The sequence below is a fragment of the Mya arenaria genome, chromosome 10 (genome assembly GCF_026914265.1).
Source record: "Mya arenaria isolate MELC-2E11 chromosome 10, ASM2691426v1".
NCBI classification, from domain to species: domain Eukaryota; kingdom Metazoa; phylum Mollusca; class Bivalvia; order Myida; family Myidae; genus Mya; species Mya arenaria.
Window position 1 is genome coordinate 35,878,037 of NC_069131.1, and position 19,372 is coordinate 35,897,408.

General features: G+C 35.4%; 1 protein-coding gene across 1 annotated transcript in view; it reads right to left on the reverse strand.

The window, feature by feature from the left end:
* Window positions 1–14,832: 14,832 nt before the first annotated feature.
* LOC128205748 (solute carrier organic anion transporter family member 5A1-like) overlaps window positions 14,833–19,372 on the reverse strand; it is a 47,044-nt gene continuing 42,504 nt past the window's right edge. The window contains 3 exon segments of the mRNA XM_052907678.1: window positions 14,833–15,426; window positions 18,159–18,268; window positions 18,914–19,042. Coding sequence (XP_052763638.1) covers window positions 15,148–15,426; window positions 18,159–18,268; window positions 18,914–19,042 — 518 coding nt within the window. The 3' untranslated portion in view covers window positions 14,833–15,147.

The following is a 19,372-nucleotide window of genomic DNA, read 5'->3' on the forward strand; positions in this document are numbered from 1 at the left end:
TACAGCGAACTTACCTAACTAAATGATGTTCTTACAGATATTTGGATAATTGGCGACTCACTGGTGGCTAGCGCGGGTCAGGCCCATAGTGGGTCAGGTGAACGCTGTCTGAAGGTCGATGGCTTTAATATACAGTGGCTGGGGTTCCCTGGGATGCAATGGAAAGATTTTTTGCCGTCATTTCAACTTCAATTGAAATCAAAGCGCATGTCTTATCAGATTTAAAATATATACGTAGCGTTTTCCCTACTGCATTATTAGCTTGGTTTGATATCCTCCAAAGGTTGCATTGGAAGGGGGTGGATGATGCCTCTGCGAAGCCAATGGATTTAAAGGGAAAACGTGCAAATCGTTTGGGTCCACAGGCTGTTTGTAGCAGTCATAGTGGTCGGATAGTTGTCTCTAATATTGATCGCAGAACGCCTGGTTTCTACTCTTCTGACGGTGTCCACCTGTCCCAAGTTGGTTGTCGGATGTATCCTGTCACATTGCAGGCAGCTTTAATCAAGTTCCTCAATGATTCTTCTGCAGTCAAAAATGTTGAAATTTAGATTATAATTTTGGGGGACAAAGTTGTTTAGAAGTGCTCCCACAAATTTGCTGTGGCGGAAAATTCTAGGCGGCATGCTTCTGACTTGTGTTGCCATTCATATGATGGTCTTAACTATGGATAAACCTAGCAAGATCAATCATTCTAGTAATTTATTTAAGGATGTATCTCCCTTGACCATGGAGTTGAACCTGGGTTGGGAGGATGGATCGTGCAGGTTATTGGCGGTATATATCCATTAAATGCTGTTGGTTACAATTGCAAAAATTGGAATGTAATTAGGGGCCAGGGTTAAGCCCGAATAGTTTAACACTAGGTTTCTCCCATGTATCCCCTAACTTTTGGCTATTAGGAATTTGCGGAATTTGAAGCTTGAGGAAATTGTAAAGGATATAGATAATGATGCTGTGAAGAAACCCACCCTTACGATAATGTTAAAAATCCAACTTTTATGAAAATGTGAAAAAATCCCACTTTAATGATTATGTGAAGAATTCCACTCCATTACAATGGGATGAATCCCTATCGTATTACAATGTAAAGAATCTCAATCCGATGATCATGTAAAGAATCTCAATCCGATGATCATGTAAAGAATCTCAATTTCATGATGATGAAAATATGATATCGTAAAGAATTTCACCCTGATGATAAAGTGAAGAATCCCACGCTTATAATAAAGTAAAAAAACTCCAATCCAATCACTCTTACGATACTGGAAAGAAACTCGCTCTAAAGATACTGGAAAGAAAATCACTCTTATGATAATGTGTAGAAAACCATTCTCAAGATACTGTGTAGAAACTTATTCTTATGATACTGGGAGGAAACTCACTCTTGTGATATTCGAAAGAAACTCACATTTATGACACTTGATAGAAACTCACTCTTACGATACTGGGTAGAAACTCACTTTTATGATACTGGGAAGAAACTCACTATTAGAACCAAGGAAGAAACTCACTCTTGTGATACAAGGAAAATTACTCTCATGATATTGGGAACAAACTCACTCACGTGATACTCACTCACATGGTACTGGGAAGAAACTCACTCACATGGTACTGGGATGGAACTCACTCATATGGTACTGGGAAGAAACTCACTCATATGATACTGGGAAGAAACTCACTCATATGGTACTGGGAAGAAACTCACTCACATGGTACTGGGAAGAAACTCACTCACGTGGTACTGGGAAGAAACTCACTCACATGGTACTGGGAAGAAACTCACTCACGTGGTACTGGAAAGAAACTCACTCAAATGGTACTGGGAAGAAACTCACTCTCATGGTACTGGGAAGAAACTCACTCACATTGTACTGGGAAGAAACTCACTCACATGGTACTGGGAAGAAACTCACTCACATGGTACTGGGAAGAAACTCACTCACATGGTACTGGGAAGAAACTCACTCACATGGTACTGGGAAGAAACTCACTCACATAGTACTGGGAAGAAACTCACTCACATGGTACTGGGAAGAAACTCACTCATATGGTACTGGGAAGAAACTCACTCACGTGGTACTGGGAAGAAACTCACTCACATGGTACTTGGAAGAAACTCACTCACATGGTACTGGGAAGAAACTCACTCACATGGTACTGGAAAGAAACTCACTCAAATGGTACTGGGAAGAAACTCACTCATATGGTACTGGGAAGAAACTCACTCACATGGTACTGGGAAGAAACTCACTCATATGGTACTGGGAAGAAACTCACTCACATGGTACTGGGAAGAAACTCACTCATATGGTACTGGGAAGAAACTCACTCACATGGTACTGGGAAGAAACTCACTCACATGGTACTGGGAAGAAACTCACTCATATGGTACTGGGAAGAAACTCACTCACATGGTACCGGGAAGAAACTCACTCACGTGGTACTGGGAAGAAACTCACTCATATGATACTGGGAAGAAACTCACTCACATGGTACAGGGAAGAAACTCACTCACATGGTACTGGGAAGAAACTCACTCATATGGTACTGGGAAGAAACTCAGTCACATGGTACTGGGAAGAAACTCACTCACATGGTACTGGTAAGAAACTCACTCACATGGTACTGGGAAGAAACTCACTCACATGGTACTGGGAAGAAACTCACTCACATGGTACTTGGAAGAAACTCACTAACATGGTACTGGGAAGAAAATCAGTCACATGGTACTGGGAAGAAACTCACTCACATCGTACTGGGAAGAAACTCACTCACATGGTACTGGGAAGAAACTCACTCACATGGTACTGGGAAGAAACTCACTCACGTGATACTGGGAGGAAACTCACTCACATGATACTGGGAGAAAACTCACTCTCATGATACTGGGAAGAAACTCACTCTCATGATACTGGGTATCAACTAAATCCTATGATACTGGTGACAATTTTCATTTGATGATATTTGGGAAGAAACTTACTCTGATGATACTGGGAATAACCTAACTCTGATGATACTGGGAAGAAACTCACTCACATGGTACTGGGAAGAAACTCACTCACATGATACTGGGAAGAAACTCACTCTCATGATACTGGGAAGAAACTCACTCACATGATACTGGGAAGAAGCTCACTCTCATGATACTGGGAAGAAACTCACTATTAGAACCAAGGAATAAACTCACTCTTGTGATACAAGGAAAATTACTCTCATGATATTGGGAAGAAACTCACTCACGTGATACTCACTCACATGTGACTGGGAAGAAACTCACTCACATGGTACTGGGAAGAAACTCACTCACATGGTACTGGGAAGAAACTCACTCACATGGTACTTGGAAGAAACTCACTAACATGGTACTGGGAAGAAACTCACTCACATGGTACTGGGAAGAAACTCACTCACATGGTACTGGGAAGAAACTCACTCACATGGTACTGGGAAGAAACTCACTCACATGGTACTGGGAAGAAACTCACTCACGTGATACTTTGAGGAAACTCACTCACATGATACTGGGAGAAAACTCACTCTCATGATACTGGGAAGAAACTCACTCTCATGATACTGGGTATCAACTAAATCCCATGATACTGGTGAGAATTTTCATTTGATGATATTTGGGAAGAAACTTACTCTGATGATACTGGGAATAACCTAACTCTGATGATACTGGGAAGAAACTCACTCACATGGTACTGGGAAGAAACTCACTCACATGATACTGGGAAGAAGCTCACTTTCATGATACTGGGAAGAAACTCACTCTCATGATTCTAGGAAGAAACTCACTCTCATGATACTGAGAAGAAACTCACTCTCATGATACTAGGAAGAAGCTCACTCTCATTCACTGGGAAGAAACGCACTCTCATGATACTAGGAAGAAGCTAACTCTCATGATACTGGGAAGAAGCTCACTCTCATGATACTAGGAAGAAACTCACTCTCATGATACTGGGAAGAAACTCACTCTCATGATACTGGGAAGAAGCTCACTCTCATGATACTAGAAAGAAACTCACTCTCATGATACTGGGAAGAAACTCACTCTCATGATACTGGGAAGAAACTCACTCTCATGATACTGGGAAGAAACTCACTCTCATGATACTGGGAAGAAGCTCACTCTCATGATACTGGGAAGAAACTCACTCTCATAATACTGGGAAGAAGCTCACTCTCATGATACTAGGAAGAAACTCACTCTCATGATACTGGGAAGAAACTCACTCTCATGATACTGGGAAGAAACTGACTCACATGATACTGGGAAGAAACTCACTCACATGATACCGGGAAGAAACTCACTCACATGATACTGGGAAGAAACTCACTCACATGATACCGGGAAGAAACTCACTCTCATGATAATGGGAAGAAACTCACTCTCATGATACTGGGAAGAAACTCACTCTCATGATACTGGGAAGAAACTCACTCACATGATACTGGGAATAAACTCACTCTCATGATACTGGGAAGACAGTCACACACATGATACTGGGAAGAAGCTCACTCTCATGATACTAGAAAGAAACTCACTCATATGGTACTGGGAAGAAACTCATTCACATGGTACTGGGAAGAAACTCACTCACATGGTACTGAGAAGAAACTCACTCACATGGTACTGGGAAGAAACTCACTCACATGGTACTGGGAAGAAACTCACTCACATGGTACTTGGAAGAAACTCACTAACATGGTACTGGAAAGAAACTCAGTCACATAGTACTGGGAAGAAACTCACTCACATGGTACTGGGAAGAAACTCACTCACATGGTACTTGGAAGAAACTCACTCACATGGTACTGGGAAGAAACTCACTCACGTGATACTTTGAGGAAACTCACTCACATGATACTGGGAGAAAACTCACTCTCATGATACTGGGAAGAAACTCACTCTCATGATACTGGGTATCAACTAAATCCCATGATACTGGTGAGAATTTTCATTTGAGGATATTTGAAAAGAAACTTACTCTGATGATACTGGGAATAACTTAACTCTGATGATACTGGGAAGAAACTCACTCACATGGTACTGGGAAGGAACTCACTCACATGATACTGAGAAGAAGCTCACTGTCATGATACTGGGAAGACACTCACTCTCATGATACTAGGAAGAAACTCACTCTCATGATACTGAGAAGAAACTCACTCTCATGATACTAGGAAGAAGCTCACTCTCATTCACTGGGAAGAAACGCACTCTCATGATACTAGGAAGAAGCTAACTCTCATGATACTGGGAAGAAGCTCACTCTCATGATACTAGAAAGAAACTCACTCTCATGATACTGGGAAGAAACTCACTCTCATGATACTGGGAAGAAGCTCACTCTCATGATACTAGAAAGAAACTCACTCTCATGATACTGGGAAGAAACTCACTCTCATGATACTGGGAAGAAACTCACTCTCATGATACTGGGAAGAAACTCACTCTCATGATACTGGGAAGAAGCTCACTCTCATGATACTGGGAAGAAACTCACTCTCATGATACTGGGAAGAAGCTCACTCTCATGATACTGGGAAGAAACTCACTCTCATGATACAGGGAAGAAACTCACTCTCATGATACTGGGAAGAAACTGACTCATATGATACTGGGAAGAAACTCACTCACATGATACCGGGAAGAAACACACTCACATGATACTGGGAAGAAACTCACTCACATGATACCGGGAAGAAACTCACTCTCATGATACTGGGAAGAAACTCACTCTCATGATACTGGGAAGAAACTCACTCTCATGATACTGGGAAGAAACTCACTCACATGATACTGGGAATAAACTCACTCTCATGATACTGGGAAGACAGTCACACACATGATACTGGGAAGAAGCTCACTCTCATGATACTAGGAAGAAACTCACTCTCATGATACTGGAAAGAAGCTCACTCTCATGATACTGGGAAGAAACTCACTCTCATGATACTGGGAAGAAACTCACTCTCATGATACTAGGAAGAAACTCACTCTCATGATACTGGAAAGAAACTCACTGTCATGATACTGGGAAGAAACTCACTCTCATGATACTGGGAAGAAACTCACTCTAATGATACTGGGAAGAAGCTCACTCTCATGATACTAGAAAGAAACTCACTCTCATGATACTGGGAAGAAACTCACTCTCATGATACTGGAAACAAACTCACTCTCATGATACTGGGAAGAAACTCACTTTCATGATACTGGGAAAAAGCTCACTCTCATGATACTGGGAAGAAACTCACTCTCATGATACTGGGAAGAAGCTCACTCTCATGATACTAGGAAGAAACTCACTCTCATGATACTGGGAAGAAACTCACTCTCATAATACTAGGAAGAAACTCACTCTCATGATACTGGGTATAAACTCACTCTCATGATACTGGGAAGAAGCTCACTCTCATGATACTAGGAAGAAACTCACTCTCATGATACTGAGAAGAAGCTAACCCTCATGATACTGGGAAGAAACTCACTCTCATGATACTGGGTATAAGCTCACTCTCATGATACTAGGAAGAAATTCACTCTCATGATACTAGAAAGAAACTCACTCTCATAATACTAGGAAGAAACTCACTCACATGATACTAGGAAGAAACTCACTCTCATGATACTGGGAAGAAGCTCACTCTCATGATACTGGGAAGAAACTCACTCTCATGATACTGGGAAGAAACTCACTCTCATGATACTGGGAAGAAGCTCACTCTCATGATACTAGGAAGAAACTCACTCTCATGATACTGGGAAGAAACTCACTCTCATGATACTGGGAAGAAACTCACTCTCATGATACTTGGAAGAAACTCACTCTCATGATACTGGGAAGAAACTCACTCACATGATACTGGGAAGAAGCTCACTCTCATGATACTGGGAAGAAACTCACTCTCATGATACTGGGAAGAAACTCACTCTCATGATACTGGGAAGAAGCTCACTCTCTTGATACTAGGAAGAAACTCACTCCCATGATACTGGGAAGAAACTCACTCTCATGATACTGTGAAGAAACTCACTCTCATGATACTTGGAAGAAACTCACTCTCATGATACTGGGAAGAAACTCACTCACATGATACTGGGAAGAAGCTCACTCTCATGATACTGGGAAGAAACTCACTCTCATGATACTAGGAAGAAGCTCACTCTCATGATACTAGGAAGAAACTCACTCTCATGATACTGGGAAGAAACTCACTCTCATGATACTGGGAAGAAGCTCACTCTCATGATACTGGGAAGAAACTCACTCTCATGATACTGGGAAGAAACACACTCTCATGATACTAGGAAAAACTCACTCTCATGATACTGGGAAGAAACTCACTCTCATTATACTGGGAAGAAACTCACTCTCATGATACTGGGAAGAAACTCACTCTCATGATACTGGGAAGAAGCTCACTCTCATGATACTGGGAAGAAGCTCACTCTCATGATACTAGGAAGAAACTCACTCTCATGATACTGGGAAGACTCACTATCATGATACTGGGAAGAAGCTCACTCTCATGATACTAGGAAGAAACTCACTCCCATGATACTGGGAAGAAACTCACTCTCATAATACTAGGGGGAAACTCGCTCTCATGATACTGTGTATAAACTAATTCTCATGATACTGGGAAGAAACTCACTCTCATGATACTAGGAAGAAACTCACTATCATGATACTGGGAAGAAACTCACTCTCATGATACTGGGAAGAAGCTCACTCTCATGATACTAGGAAGAAACTCACTCACATGGTACTGGGTATAAAATAATTCTCATGATACTGAGAAGAAACTCACTCTTATGATACTGGGAAGAAACTCACTCACATGATACTGGGAAGAAACTCGCTCTCATGATACTGGGAAGAAACTCACTCTCATGATACTGGGTATAAACTAATTCTCATGATACTGGGAAGAAACTCACTCTCATGATACTGGGTATAAACTAATTCTCATGATACTAGGAAGAAACTCACTCTCAAGATACTGGGTATAAACTAATTTTCATGATACTGGTGAGAATTTTCATTTGATGATATAGGTTAGAAACTTTTTCTCAAGATACTGAGAGGAAACTCCCCCCTTTTGACCCTGGTAAGAAACGAACTCTCGTGAAACTGGAAAAAATCACTCTGACGATACTGGGAAGAAACTCACTCTCAAGATACTGTGAAAAAATGCTTATTCTGAAGATACTGAGAAGAAACTTACTCTCAGGATACTGGGAAGAAACTTAATCTCAGGATACTGGGAAGAAACTCAGTATCGTGATACTGAGAAGAAACTTACTCTCAGGATACTGGGAAGAAACTCAGTATCGTGATACTGAGAAGAAACCTACTCTCAGGATACTGAGAAGAAACTTACTCTCAGGATACTGGGAAGAAACTTACTCTCAGGATACTGAGAAGAAACTTACTCTCAGGATACTGGGAAGAAACTCAGCATCGTGATACTGATAAGAAACTTTCTCTTACGATACTGGGAGAAACTCACTCTCGTGATACTGGGCAGAAACTCACTCTGACGACACTGGGAAGAGAATCACTTTTGTGATACTGGGAAGAAACTCACTGACGACACTGGGAAGAAAATCACTTTTGTGATACTGGGAAGAAACTCACTTACAATACTGGGCGAAAACTCACGCTTTTGATACTGGAAAGAATCTTACTTTCAGGAAAATTGGAAGAAACCTACTCCCATGACACTGGGAAGAAACTCAATCTTCTGATACTGGGCAGAAACTCACTCTTCTGATACTGGGAACAAACACACTCTTAAGATACTGAGAAGAAACGCACTCTTATAATACTGGGAAGAATGTAATGATGAGACAACTGATTCTTCTTTTTTATTTCATCAACATACATTGCTTTTGCATCATATTTTATGTCTATGGAATAAATAACCATCATCATGTCTGAACAAAATCATATATACCAGATGTTATTAGAAAATTAACAATATTTGAAAGACATTTTTCACCAAAGATAACCATATATACTAATTTCCTATAAACATAATAAGCTGTTTATAATAATACAAGTTAAGCTTACTTTTAAATTATTTCAATCGATTAATAAAATGACTTAATCAGAAAAAATAGTGTTTCTAGAGTGCTGTGAACAGAAGCCACTTTTTGCTTTCTAAAAGAGTCTTTATTGACATAAACATACTCTTACAAACATTTATAATCATCATATGCCAGAAACGAAACTCATTTCTAACATTTCAATACTTCATGTAAATCAAGAAAAGCCAAAATCTTAAGCTCATTAACTAAGAAAGGATACAGGACTTATTAACAAAAAATAGCCAAGATGTCAGACTCATTAACTAAGAAAAGACAAGATGTCAGACTCATTTTCCTAAGAAAAGAGATGTCAGACTCATTATATACACTAATTAATGTTCATGGGAAACAAAATGGGAGTATTTTGTAATAGCACAAAAAACATGAATTCGAATGACATGCTTCAAGGTACATTTTGTCTGATGTGCAAGCCAGCTATCTGATATGTAGGTATTCTTTGTTTACACAAGACACATAATACAAACCACTGAGAAAAGTCAAATGCAGATAAGCTTATTGTTTTCAGCTGCTTTCTTTTGTGTGCAAATTGGAACATATATGATATAACTAATTTTATATTTACCAGCTTTAAATGTGTATATTATATCTGTTATTGTCATTAGTTAATGATTGACAGAATGTACCTTAAAACATAAAAGCAATACAGACATACTTATCTATTTTTTTCTATAAAAAGGCTACACTACAGTGTCGGCACACACAATACACACTCTACACAAATACATGATGAAAGCACAGTGTAAATCACAATAATTTGGCTATTTTGTGGGTCAAACAATAACAAAAGAAACAGTTTCAAGCAAAGACCTAGTCACAAACTCCCATTAACATTTTAAATACCAAGTAACCCATTTGTAGTTTTGTTCAAAACTATGCGCCAAAGACCAAGTCACAAGAACCCCTTTATATTTTTGTCCAAAACTGTGTAAAAACCCAATTATATTTTTGCCTAAAAACAATGTAAAAACCCATTTATATTTTGTCCAAAACTATTTAAAACCTATTTATATTTTTGTTCAAAACTATGTTAAACCTATTTATATTTTTTATTAAAACTATGTGGCACAGACCAAGCCAAGAAGACCAACATATAATCTAGTCCAAAATAATGTCATTTCAGACCAAACAACTAGCCAGTTCCTATTGTCGAGTGCATATCATGTGTAACCGACAAAGACTACACTACAATCTTTTTTAAAACAGCAAACAACAACTCTTTAATGAGATGAACACACATTGTGTACACTGGGACCTGCCCAATTTAAAACATGATTAAATTGTAAACATGACCAAAATGGTAACAAAATGCAAATGCATTGGGGGGTAAATGTTTTTGGAGATAAAATATATCAATTTTATAATTCATAAAACATATTAAGTCATTTTCTAACTTAAGTCATTTTCTGAAAATATGAATTTCAATTATCATATGATATAATGACTTAATGGTATCTGAAATATGTTATTTTCATTGGTTTGTTAAATTGAAAAAGATACTTTTATGTTAAAGGGACTAAACACCAGATGACCCAAAAATCGGCAAATACAGTTTTTCCTCAAGCCTAGAATTGTCAATGCGAGCTACATGATTAAAATAATGAGCGCAACATGTTGCGGACCGTTTAAAATTAGCACATTATGGTTTTCCAGTTTAAACATATCTGTTTATGAGTAAAAATGCATATACCGACACTATTTTTAAACTAACTGGTATTTACGTCGTAGAGCATCCGAGTAAATTTTGAATTGAAAAAATGTGCAAAAACTGCAAAAGACTCAAATGTCGTAAGCGATGTGATACATCCGTAAGATTCAATGCATTGTTCACAACCATGTCAATTTCATGTAAGTTTTTTACAATTTTCTTTTTTCTTTCATTTGTATCATCTGGTGTCTAGTCCCCTTAAAAACACTATGAAAAATAAAGAAAATGGACTTAAGTTAAAAAAGTAACTTTAATCAATACAGGCACTGGTTACTTCATAAAAGATATCCAAATTATTTTCAAACCCGGAATAATTAATATTCAGGCAAAAGGAATGACTTTATATGTGAAAAAAGCAAATGCAGACAATAAAATATATAAAATAAGTTTTGTTTAGATCTCAGCAAAAAATAAAACGTAGGCCCATTGTAAATTAAATGGCAGAATTAATGAAGAATTATATAACATTGCTTTTCTTGAGTTTGTATAGGAATAAATGAAAGACAGAATTAGAATGAGATGGAATAAATTAATTTTAACATGTATGTCTGTAATTTGAACAAGAGTACGCAAAGTTAACTATTCCAATCTGTTCCAATTTTTCTGTCGAAATAAGGGCATCCGTTACTTAAGAATTATCAAAGCCAGAGTTTTAAGCCTTGCTATATATGTGCCAACTGCCTCTGGCAACATGTGTTCCAGGTTTCAGTTGAATATCTCAAACGCCTTTTTAGTTATGGCCAGGTTTGAAGTTTTTTGCATATTAACAGTGCTAGCGACAATGCTTTCACAATTCTCCAGCCTTTTTCATTCAAATATAAGAGTTTAAAACCACTTTATCTATAGAAAAACTCCTTTTTTAAGATTTAAGATTGAATCTGAGAACAAAAAAGACAGTATAACAGTTTTGTCCAAATACAGAAAGAATTTGACTAGAGTATAGATAACCTTGAACATAATTTTATATCTAAACAAAGTTAATATCAGACTCAATATTGAACAGCATTTCAATAACTTTGATTATATTCAATAGTTTGTTTAGATTTCATTGTTTTTATGCCTTTTTAGCAAAACACTATACAGATTATTCACGTTTATACAGAGTACAAGAACAATGCTTATATGAACAAAAGATATAGAATGCTTGAATGAGCGAAGAACAATTCTTAAATGTGCCAAGCACAATGCTTAACCAGCCAAGTACAATGCTTAAACAAGCAAGATACCATGCTTGAACGAGCAAAATACCATGCTTGAACAAGCAAAATACCATGCTTGAAAGAGCAAAATACCATGCTTGAACGAGCAATATACCATGCTTGAACGAGCAAAATACCATGCTTAAACGAGAAAAAACAATGCTTAAACAAGCGAAATACAATGCATATGATTATAAAACTATGATCACAGTCTATATTTTCAACAATGTAAAAACTGGACTATATAAAACATAACATATCTGTACAGATTTATATATTTTGATTTATGCTACACACTAACGATACAATTCTTGATTTTATACAGATATACAAGTTGTGTGTCTTAAATGTTAGCCATTATTAACCATACATACATAGATTTCATGAAAAAGAGGCAAAAAATAAACTTCAAATTTTGGTTTCAAAAACATCCAAAGAAACAAGACTTGTCACAGAGACAGCGCACTTGACTATTCCGAGTCTTGGTGAATCATGCATGGATCACTGTAAACTTAAATTACTTGCAAAACCTTAACCAGAGTTTCTTCATTAATTTAACAGAATATTCATGTTAAAACATGATATGTTCACAAATTATCACACTCCAAGACTATAAAAATATTTTAACAGAAATTTGTATAAACTCAGTTAAATATTAAAGTTATATTTATATAAATATATTTAATTGTAAATTCAACTTTCTGTCCAACCTTAAAATACAAAACATTGATCAGAAATTCTCAGCAAATTTCTGTTATTTTGGAAAAAGGACCTCAAAGTTAAACCAAGATGTTGTCAGCTCTGGCAGATACAGTGTACCAGTTTACTTAGTAATGCCTTCAAAATTGAAATATACATGCGGATGAGTGATAATATTTCATAAAAAAATCAATCTAAAACAGCATTTATTATTATTATATTATGTTTAATTGTGAATGGAAGACTTTTATCAATTGATATAATGGTGCTCTAGGCAAAACTTCTGAGGTACTCTTTTCAAAAAGTAGATGAAAATGATTACATTGACAAATCATGTTATCCAATAACAACATCATTTTGAAGGAACAAAATCCAGGTCATTACAATATTTACATCATCTTGAACACAATCAGGATGGTTTTGGAAAAGAGGTAAGAACAATGTATCTCCGGACAAAATAAAACTAATTTTTTGCCCATCTATGCAAACATTGGTGGTGATGGGGGGTTGAGGGGGATTTTTGTCCAACTTTGCATTTCTGTTCATGAATAAATTAACTATGAATTATGTACAATAATGGTTTAAGACTTACTTCAACAATAGGATGGAAACTTAAGGTTTCAATATTAAAGCCCTTTTGACATGATACATTTTGAGTTGCCATTTAATAAAATTTTCATAATTAGATAACCATAAACCGTCATCAATCTTTATGGCAAAACCTTATAAGAAATGTTGAAACCATGATATGACTTATATTTTTTTCATTTTCAACCAATATCATTTATTATTATTTACAAAAGTAAAAGCACCGCGGAGCGAACGCCAACCCTCGTCTGTTGGTTTTCAATAAAAAAAGGGGCACCACCCAGCAATTAATACAGCCAGAGTTGTGGGCCTTCCTATGCATATGTGTATTGTGTTTCTTGCAACATGCACTACAATGTAGACCCCAAAGACACTGACATTTATGGACTTTTTTTCTTTACAAAACAGGGGCCAATTTCTCGAAACTGCTTAAGTCTGCTATGACAGGATTTAGCCAAATTAGGTTACACTAAGGGAAAAAAATTGGTTTGGTTAGGGTTACAACCTTTTAAAAAAAAGGTAGGGTACGTAAGCTTTTTAATTTATTTATTTTTTAGATTTTATGTAAGAACGTTATTGTTATCATTGGAGAATTGTGTTAAATAATTTTCTGTATAAAGCTGTCAAGATTTTTATCAACATATTAAAACACACACTTTACGAAAACTGAACATAAAAACGGTAGGGTCGGCACCTATTTCGTAGATAAGGTTGGGTCACATGTACCTGAGCCAAAATTATTTTTTAGGTTAATTTAGTCATTTTATTGATTGACATTTATTATCTGTCTTATAGTCAAGATACAGTACTTTTTTCAATAAAAATAAGTTTAATTAAAAAAATGTCAAAATTTTAGATAAATAATAGCTTGTTAGACTTGAGAAGTTTCGAGAAATTGTGGCAAGAGGAGTTTAAATAACAATTACACTACAACAGATTAATGACATATAACGCTGGTCCACAAAGGAAACATTTCGGATCACATGGATAAATTATGTACATAAATATACACATAAAACATTAAAACCTTGTGAAACAAAAATATTCAGAACTATAATGATAAAACCTAAAATGCTGTTTTGGGGAATATTTTGTTACATGTTATATATATCATTTATTCAAGTATACATTATGTACAGTAGAAATAATCTGGTTGCATTAAAACAATGAAGAAAAATTATAACTAATAATAATTTCTCTATTGAAAGAACTAACATATATATATATATATATATATATTATGATTTTTTTTTTTAATTTAAATTGCATGGCGTTGTGAATTTATGATTGAAAAAATTTATGGATTTATACTCGAAAATACTCGTACTCGTTGAGATTTTTAGAGGGGCAGAAGGGGGATATGACCCAACTTCTCCAAATTTTGATCGTTATTTGCCAAGGTCAATGTCTGATTTCATTTTAGCAATCAAGCATTTGCTCGCTTAAGTAAATGCGCATTTTTATTTCATCTAAAGAGATAACACCCAGGCCCCCCAGTAAACTATTTCTGTTTTTTCAAAATTTTCAACTTTCACCCATGATCCTTTGTTGTTGTTTTTAGAAAATCACAAAATTGGTCAGTATTGTATGTGCACATAGAAAATAGGAATCAATCCTTATATACTGTTATATTATTTTAATTGTCTTGATTTTTTTTTTACAACGTAAATTTTTGGGTTAAATTCAGGAAATGAATCGTTTCTGTGTTTTATGTCTGTTGAAAAGAATATAGAAACTTGAATAAGCAATCGGAGTGAAGCAAGAAAGTAAAATACAAATGTTCAAATGCTGTTAATATGAGATATGACAATAACTTACAAGGATTACTAAAGCTCTGATTCATGTGTGTCAACTTTTTGATATGACATTCCTGGCTGAATTTCCAAACTACCTTCATGGTCAAACACAAAATCAGCTTCTGCTAAATCTGTGTCTTTTACAGGCTTGGAAGCTTGATCAAGATCTGTGTCCTCTGGAAGATTGTAATTTTCCTCCTGATCCGAGTCATCAGAAGCTTGGTCACATGGCAATTTGCCTGATGCTGTAGATTTTGATGATAGGTTTAGTTTGTTGATTGATGTCACAGAATTCATCATTTCAGTCACCTGCAGAGGAACAAAGAAATAGTTTGAAAATGTTGCTATAACTATTTTTGCATTGTTCACCAATTTAACAATAACTGAATGTTGACAAAAAATTAAACTCTAATTTTAGGCAATGCTGTACCACTAAATAAAGTAGGGGAAATAATGCATTCAAAAACAATGACAGGGTCCTGTAAACACAACTTGCTTTAGTTATACCAATTACAAAAATAACTACATTACAGATCTGATCTGCAAGCAATAATTGTCGTGCTAAATATATCTTTTTGTTCGTATTCCTATTGTATTCCACTCTGTTGATGTTAAATCATAGAAAGGTGGTCTTGTTAGTGCAGTGGTTAGCCCACTCACTTCTCACCCACGCAATCTTAGTTCAATCCCCGGTATGGTGCATGTTTAAGTTTGGTTTGTGGTCACCAAGCCAGACAAGTGAGTTCGCAGGTAAAGACCACACTCTTGTGCAACATAATGTGCCAATGAGAGTGACTAAGTATATTAACTTAACGTCATTATCACTTCCTTCACAATCTTTGTAAAATATATATTTAATGTTTAAACTAAATCATAACAAGTATAATTGTGCAAATAACATCATAAAACAAAAAGTGTTCATTTAAAATCAAATTTATTATGTAATAACAAGTCTTTTAAGTGATTAACACCAGTAAATATACATCATATTTTTTTATTTATTTAGTACTTAGATTTGTTCGAGAAAGTCATAAATAATCCAACTCTCATAGACTTTTGCAAAAAAAACACACCCTAGTTGAATCATTTCTTACGAGTAGAATAAAATCATTTTTTACCTGCGTACACAAATCATGTTATGCTTTTTTTGTTGTGATCGTTAAATGAGCTAACCATGATAATGCATTGATAAAAAAATATCTTTTGCATCAGCCTAATATATTGAGCACGTAAAGAGGCGTCTTAGACAGACCATAACAATGTAAACATTATCCTATTCTTTGTATAATAACAATTGATTATCACCACTGCAAACAATGAGAAAACCACGTACAGACAACAGGGAGAGAAATGAAACTGAGGGAAAAAAACGCTCCATTTAAAACTCAATCCCTTTACCACTTAAAATGTGTTTAAGACATGTTGTTTACATCTGTGAATTCCGATGAAAGATGAGTGTGTTTTTTCTGATTCATTTCACAGTTTCGATAACAATTAAAGACACACTCTTACTCCCAAATAAAATGTACCACAATTATTAAGTGTATAATTGTTGTAATTTTCCGAAAAGAATGAATGAATATCGGAAAGAATGGTTCTTATGAAAGTGTTTATTTGAAAGAAATGTGCAGAAAACATGTTTTTCTACCTTATGAGACGAAAGTTGATCAAGTGCTGTAAATCTTTTAGAACCCTGCAGTCATTTAATGTTTAAGTGTTTTCAGCTATTAAATACACAGTAACAATCTTGTTTTCAGTAATTAAAATTTCCATAAATGCATTATTTAGTATGTAGATAAAGGTTCATCACTCAAAACTTATGTTTATACACATGTTTGTATTGATTTTTAAATAATGATGAGGTTTACTTTAACCCTTAAGCTGCTGATGGTGATTTTAAAGGCTTTGCAAACAGCTTGGAACCAGACCAGACGCCGAGTAACTCGGCGCCTGGTCAGGTTCCAAGCTGTTTGCCACTCAGTCGATATATGCCCAAAGTTTTAAGTAAATTGAAAGAAATTTAGAATAAACCAGACGACATTTTTGAGCAGACGACAATTTACCCAGCATGCAAAGGGTTAATTGTTGTTCAAAACCAGGACCAAATTTCTCAAAACAACAGGCTTACATGTAAGTCCCTTATTTCGTTTGAATAAAGAAGTTGCTAAATATACTAAATTTTACATTACAAAAAATATTTTTACATGATTATCTTATTAGCTTAATCTTAGCCCTGGTATTTCAAAATATCTTAAGATCCTTATTATTGAAAAAAGGATCAAGCTCAGCATGTTATTTTTTAATAAGTACAAATTGTGAAATATTCTCTTTTTAAAGAGGTCTGAGACTTTTAAATGAAATTATATTTTAGATAAATAAAATAAACTACTTTTTGTTTTATAAAAATTAATCATATTTTATAAGAAATTTTGTAAAATGAAATAAGATACCTTTGAGTAACGCTAAAGTTTTTTTGAGAAATCTGGCACTATTATAAAGGGGCCAGGACCAAATATGTCTAATGACTTTATGTCCCTAATAACAGGATGAAGTTTAGTTAAGCACACTACTGTTGTTTTGATGAAATTTGTGTAATTTACTCGTTTTGAAGAGCACTCAAGATTTTTAAGGTCAATTATCGTTATGAATATCATGATAAACTGTTTTTTACTTTGTAAAATCAAGCTTCAGTAAGTTATTTGGCTTAATAAAATACAATTCTTAAAGGGACATCATATATGTTAAAGCAATATATATATTTTTTTAATTAAATGCATTATTATGTTGAACTCATTTTACTTCAATGATCAAAACAAGAAAAAATCATGATATTATAGTGGTAAAAAAATATTGGCAAAATTTTGGCCATTTTTTAACTGGGTAATTTGTGGTCACATAGCTATTAATTGATTATAAATTTAAAGGCTAATATTTTCGATCTGTATGCAAATCATATGGGTTTTTTTTCGTACCAACCTTAATTGTGCCCCTTTAGAGCTTCTTATGCTAATTAGATTTGTTTTTTAATATTTATCATTTACCGACAATCCTTTCAATTGACGTTCTTTCTCGCGTTGGTTTTTCTGACGAAACATGAACCACACAATGGTGAACAATGTTCCTCCGACAATCTTCAACACGGCTGACGTTCCTGTATGACAAATGTGAATAAGGATTAGCATTGCAGGTAAGGATTAGCATTGCAAGTTTCAGAAATGTGTAATATTGAGTTAAAGTTTGAGTAAGTTTGAACCTGATACACTGATTGCAAAACTAGTGGTTAACACCAAACAATTCGCGAACGTTATCAGGTTATCTTATTGTAGTAATGCCATAAAAACACAATTTCTTTAATTTATAAGTGCAAAATGATAAGCAAATGCCTCATAAAAAAAGCCACTTTTTTTTTTAGCAAACTGTTTTAATCGTTTTTATACATAAAATTTCTGCTTATTTTCCAGAATAAATAAGCTTCTTCTTTTCATAAACATTGTTTTTGATTATTTTAAGAGTAAATTGCTTCTTATTTTCGAGTATAAAATCCTACTTATTTCGAGCATAAATTCCTACTTATTTTCAAGTGTAAATTCCTACTTATTTTCGAGTTTAAATTCCTAATTATTTTCGAGTATAAATCCATAAATTTTTTCAATCATAAATTCCTACTTATTTTGGAGCATAAATTTCATCTTTTTACCAGCATTAAATGCTCCTTATAATTATATTCCAGCATAAATTGCTTCTTATTCTTCATCAAAAAATTGGTTCCAATTATCCAGCTTAAAATGCTACTTACCCACATATCTATATCTGAACATTTCAATGTTATAGATGAGACACGAGCCGTTATCTCCGCACTTCTGTTTCCATAACAGGCAAGCCGTGTCTATAATGTGGCCAAACACCATCGGCGCAGGGATGTAGGCTGGAGAAGAAAAAACATTATATGAGGCCTAAGAAAACCCTACCTGGCATAGTGAGGAATCTTAAGGTTTTGGACAACACAAACAAGAAATTGTTGTCCAGTTAGCGCAGTGGTTAGCGCACTCGCTTCTCACCAAGGCGACCGGGGTTTGATTCCCGGCTTGGGTGCATGTAAATTTGGTTTACATGTGGTCACCAAGCTGGAAAGGTCCTTTTTGCGGGTTCTCTGGTTTCCCCCACAACACAAGACCGCACTCTCGCATAAACATGTGCCAACGAGAGTGATTAATATAATGTTGTAATAACTTGTTTCACAATCGTTGTAAAATAA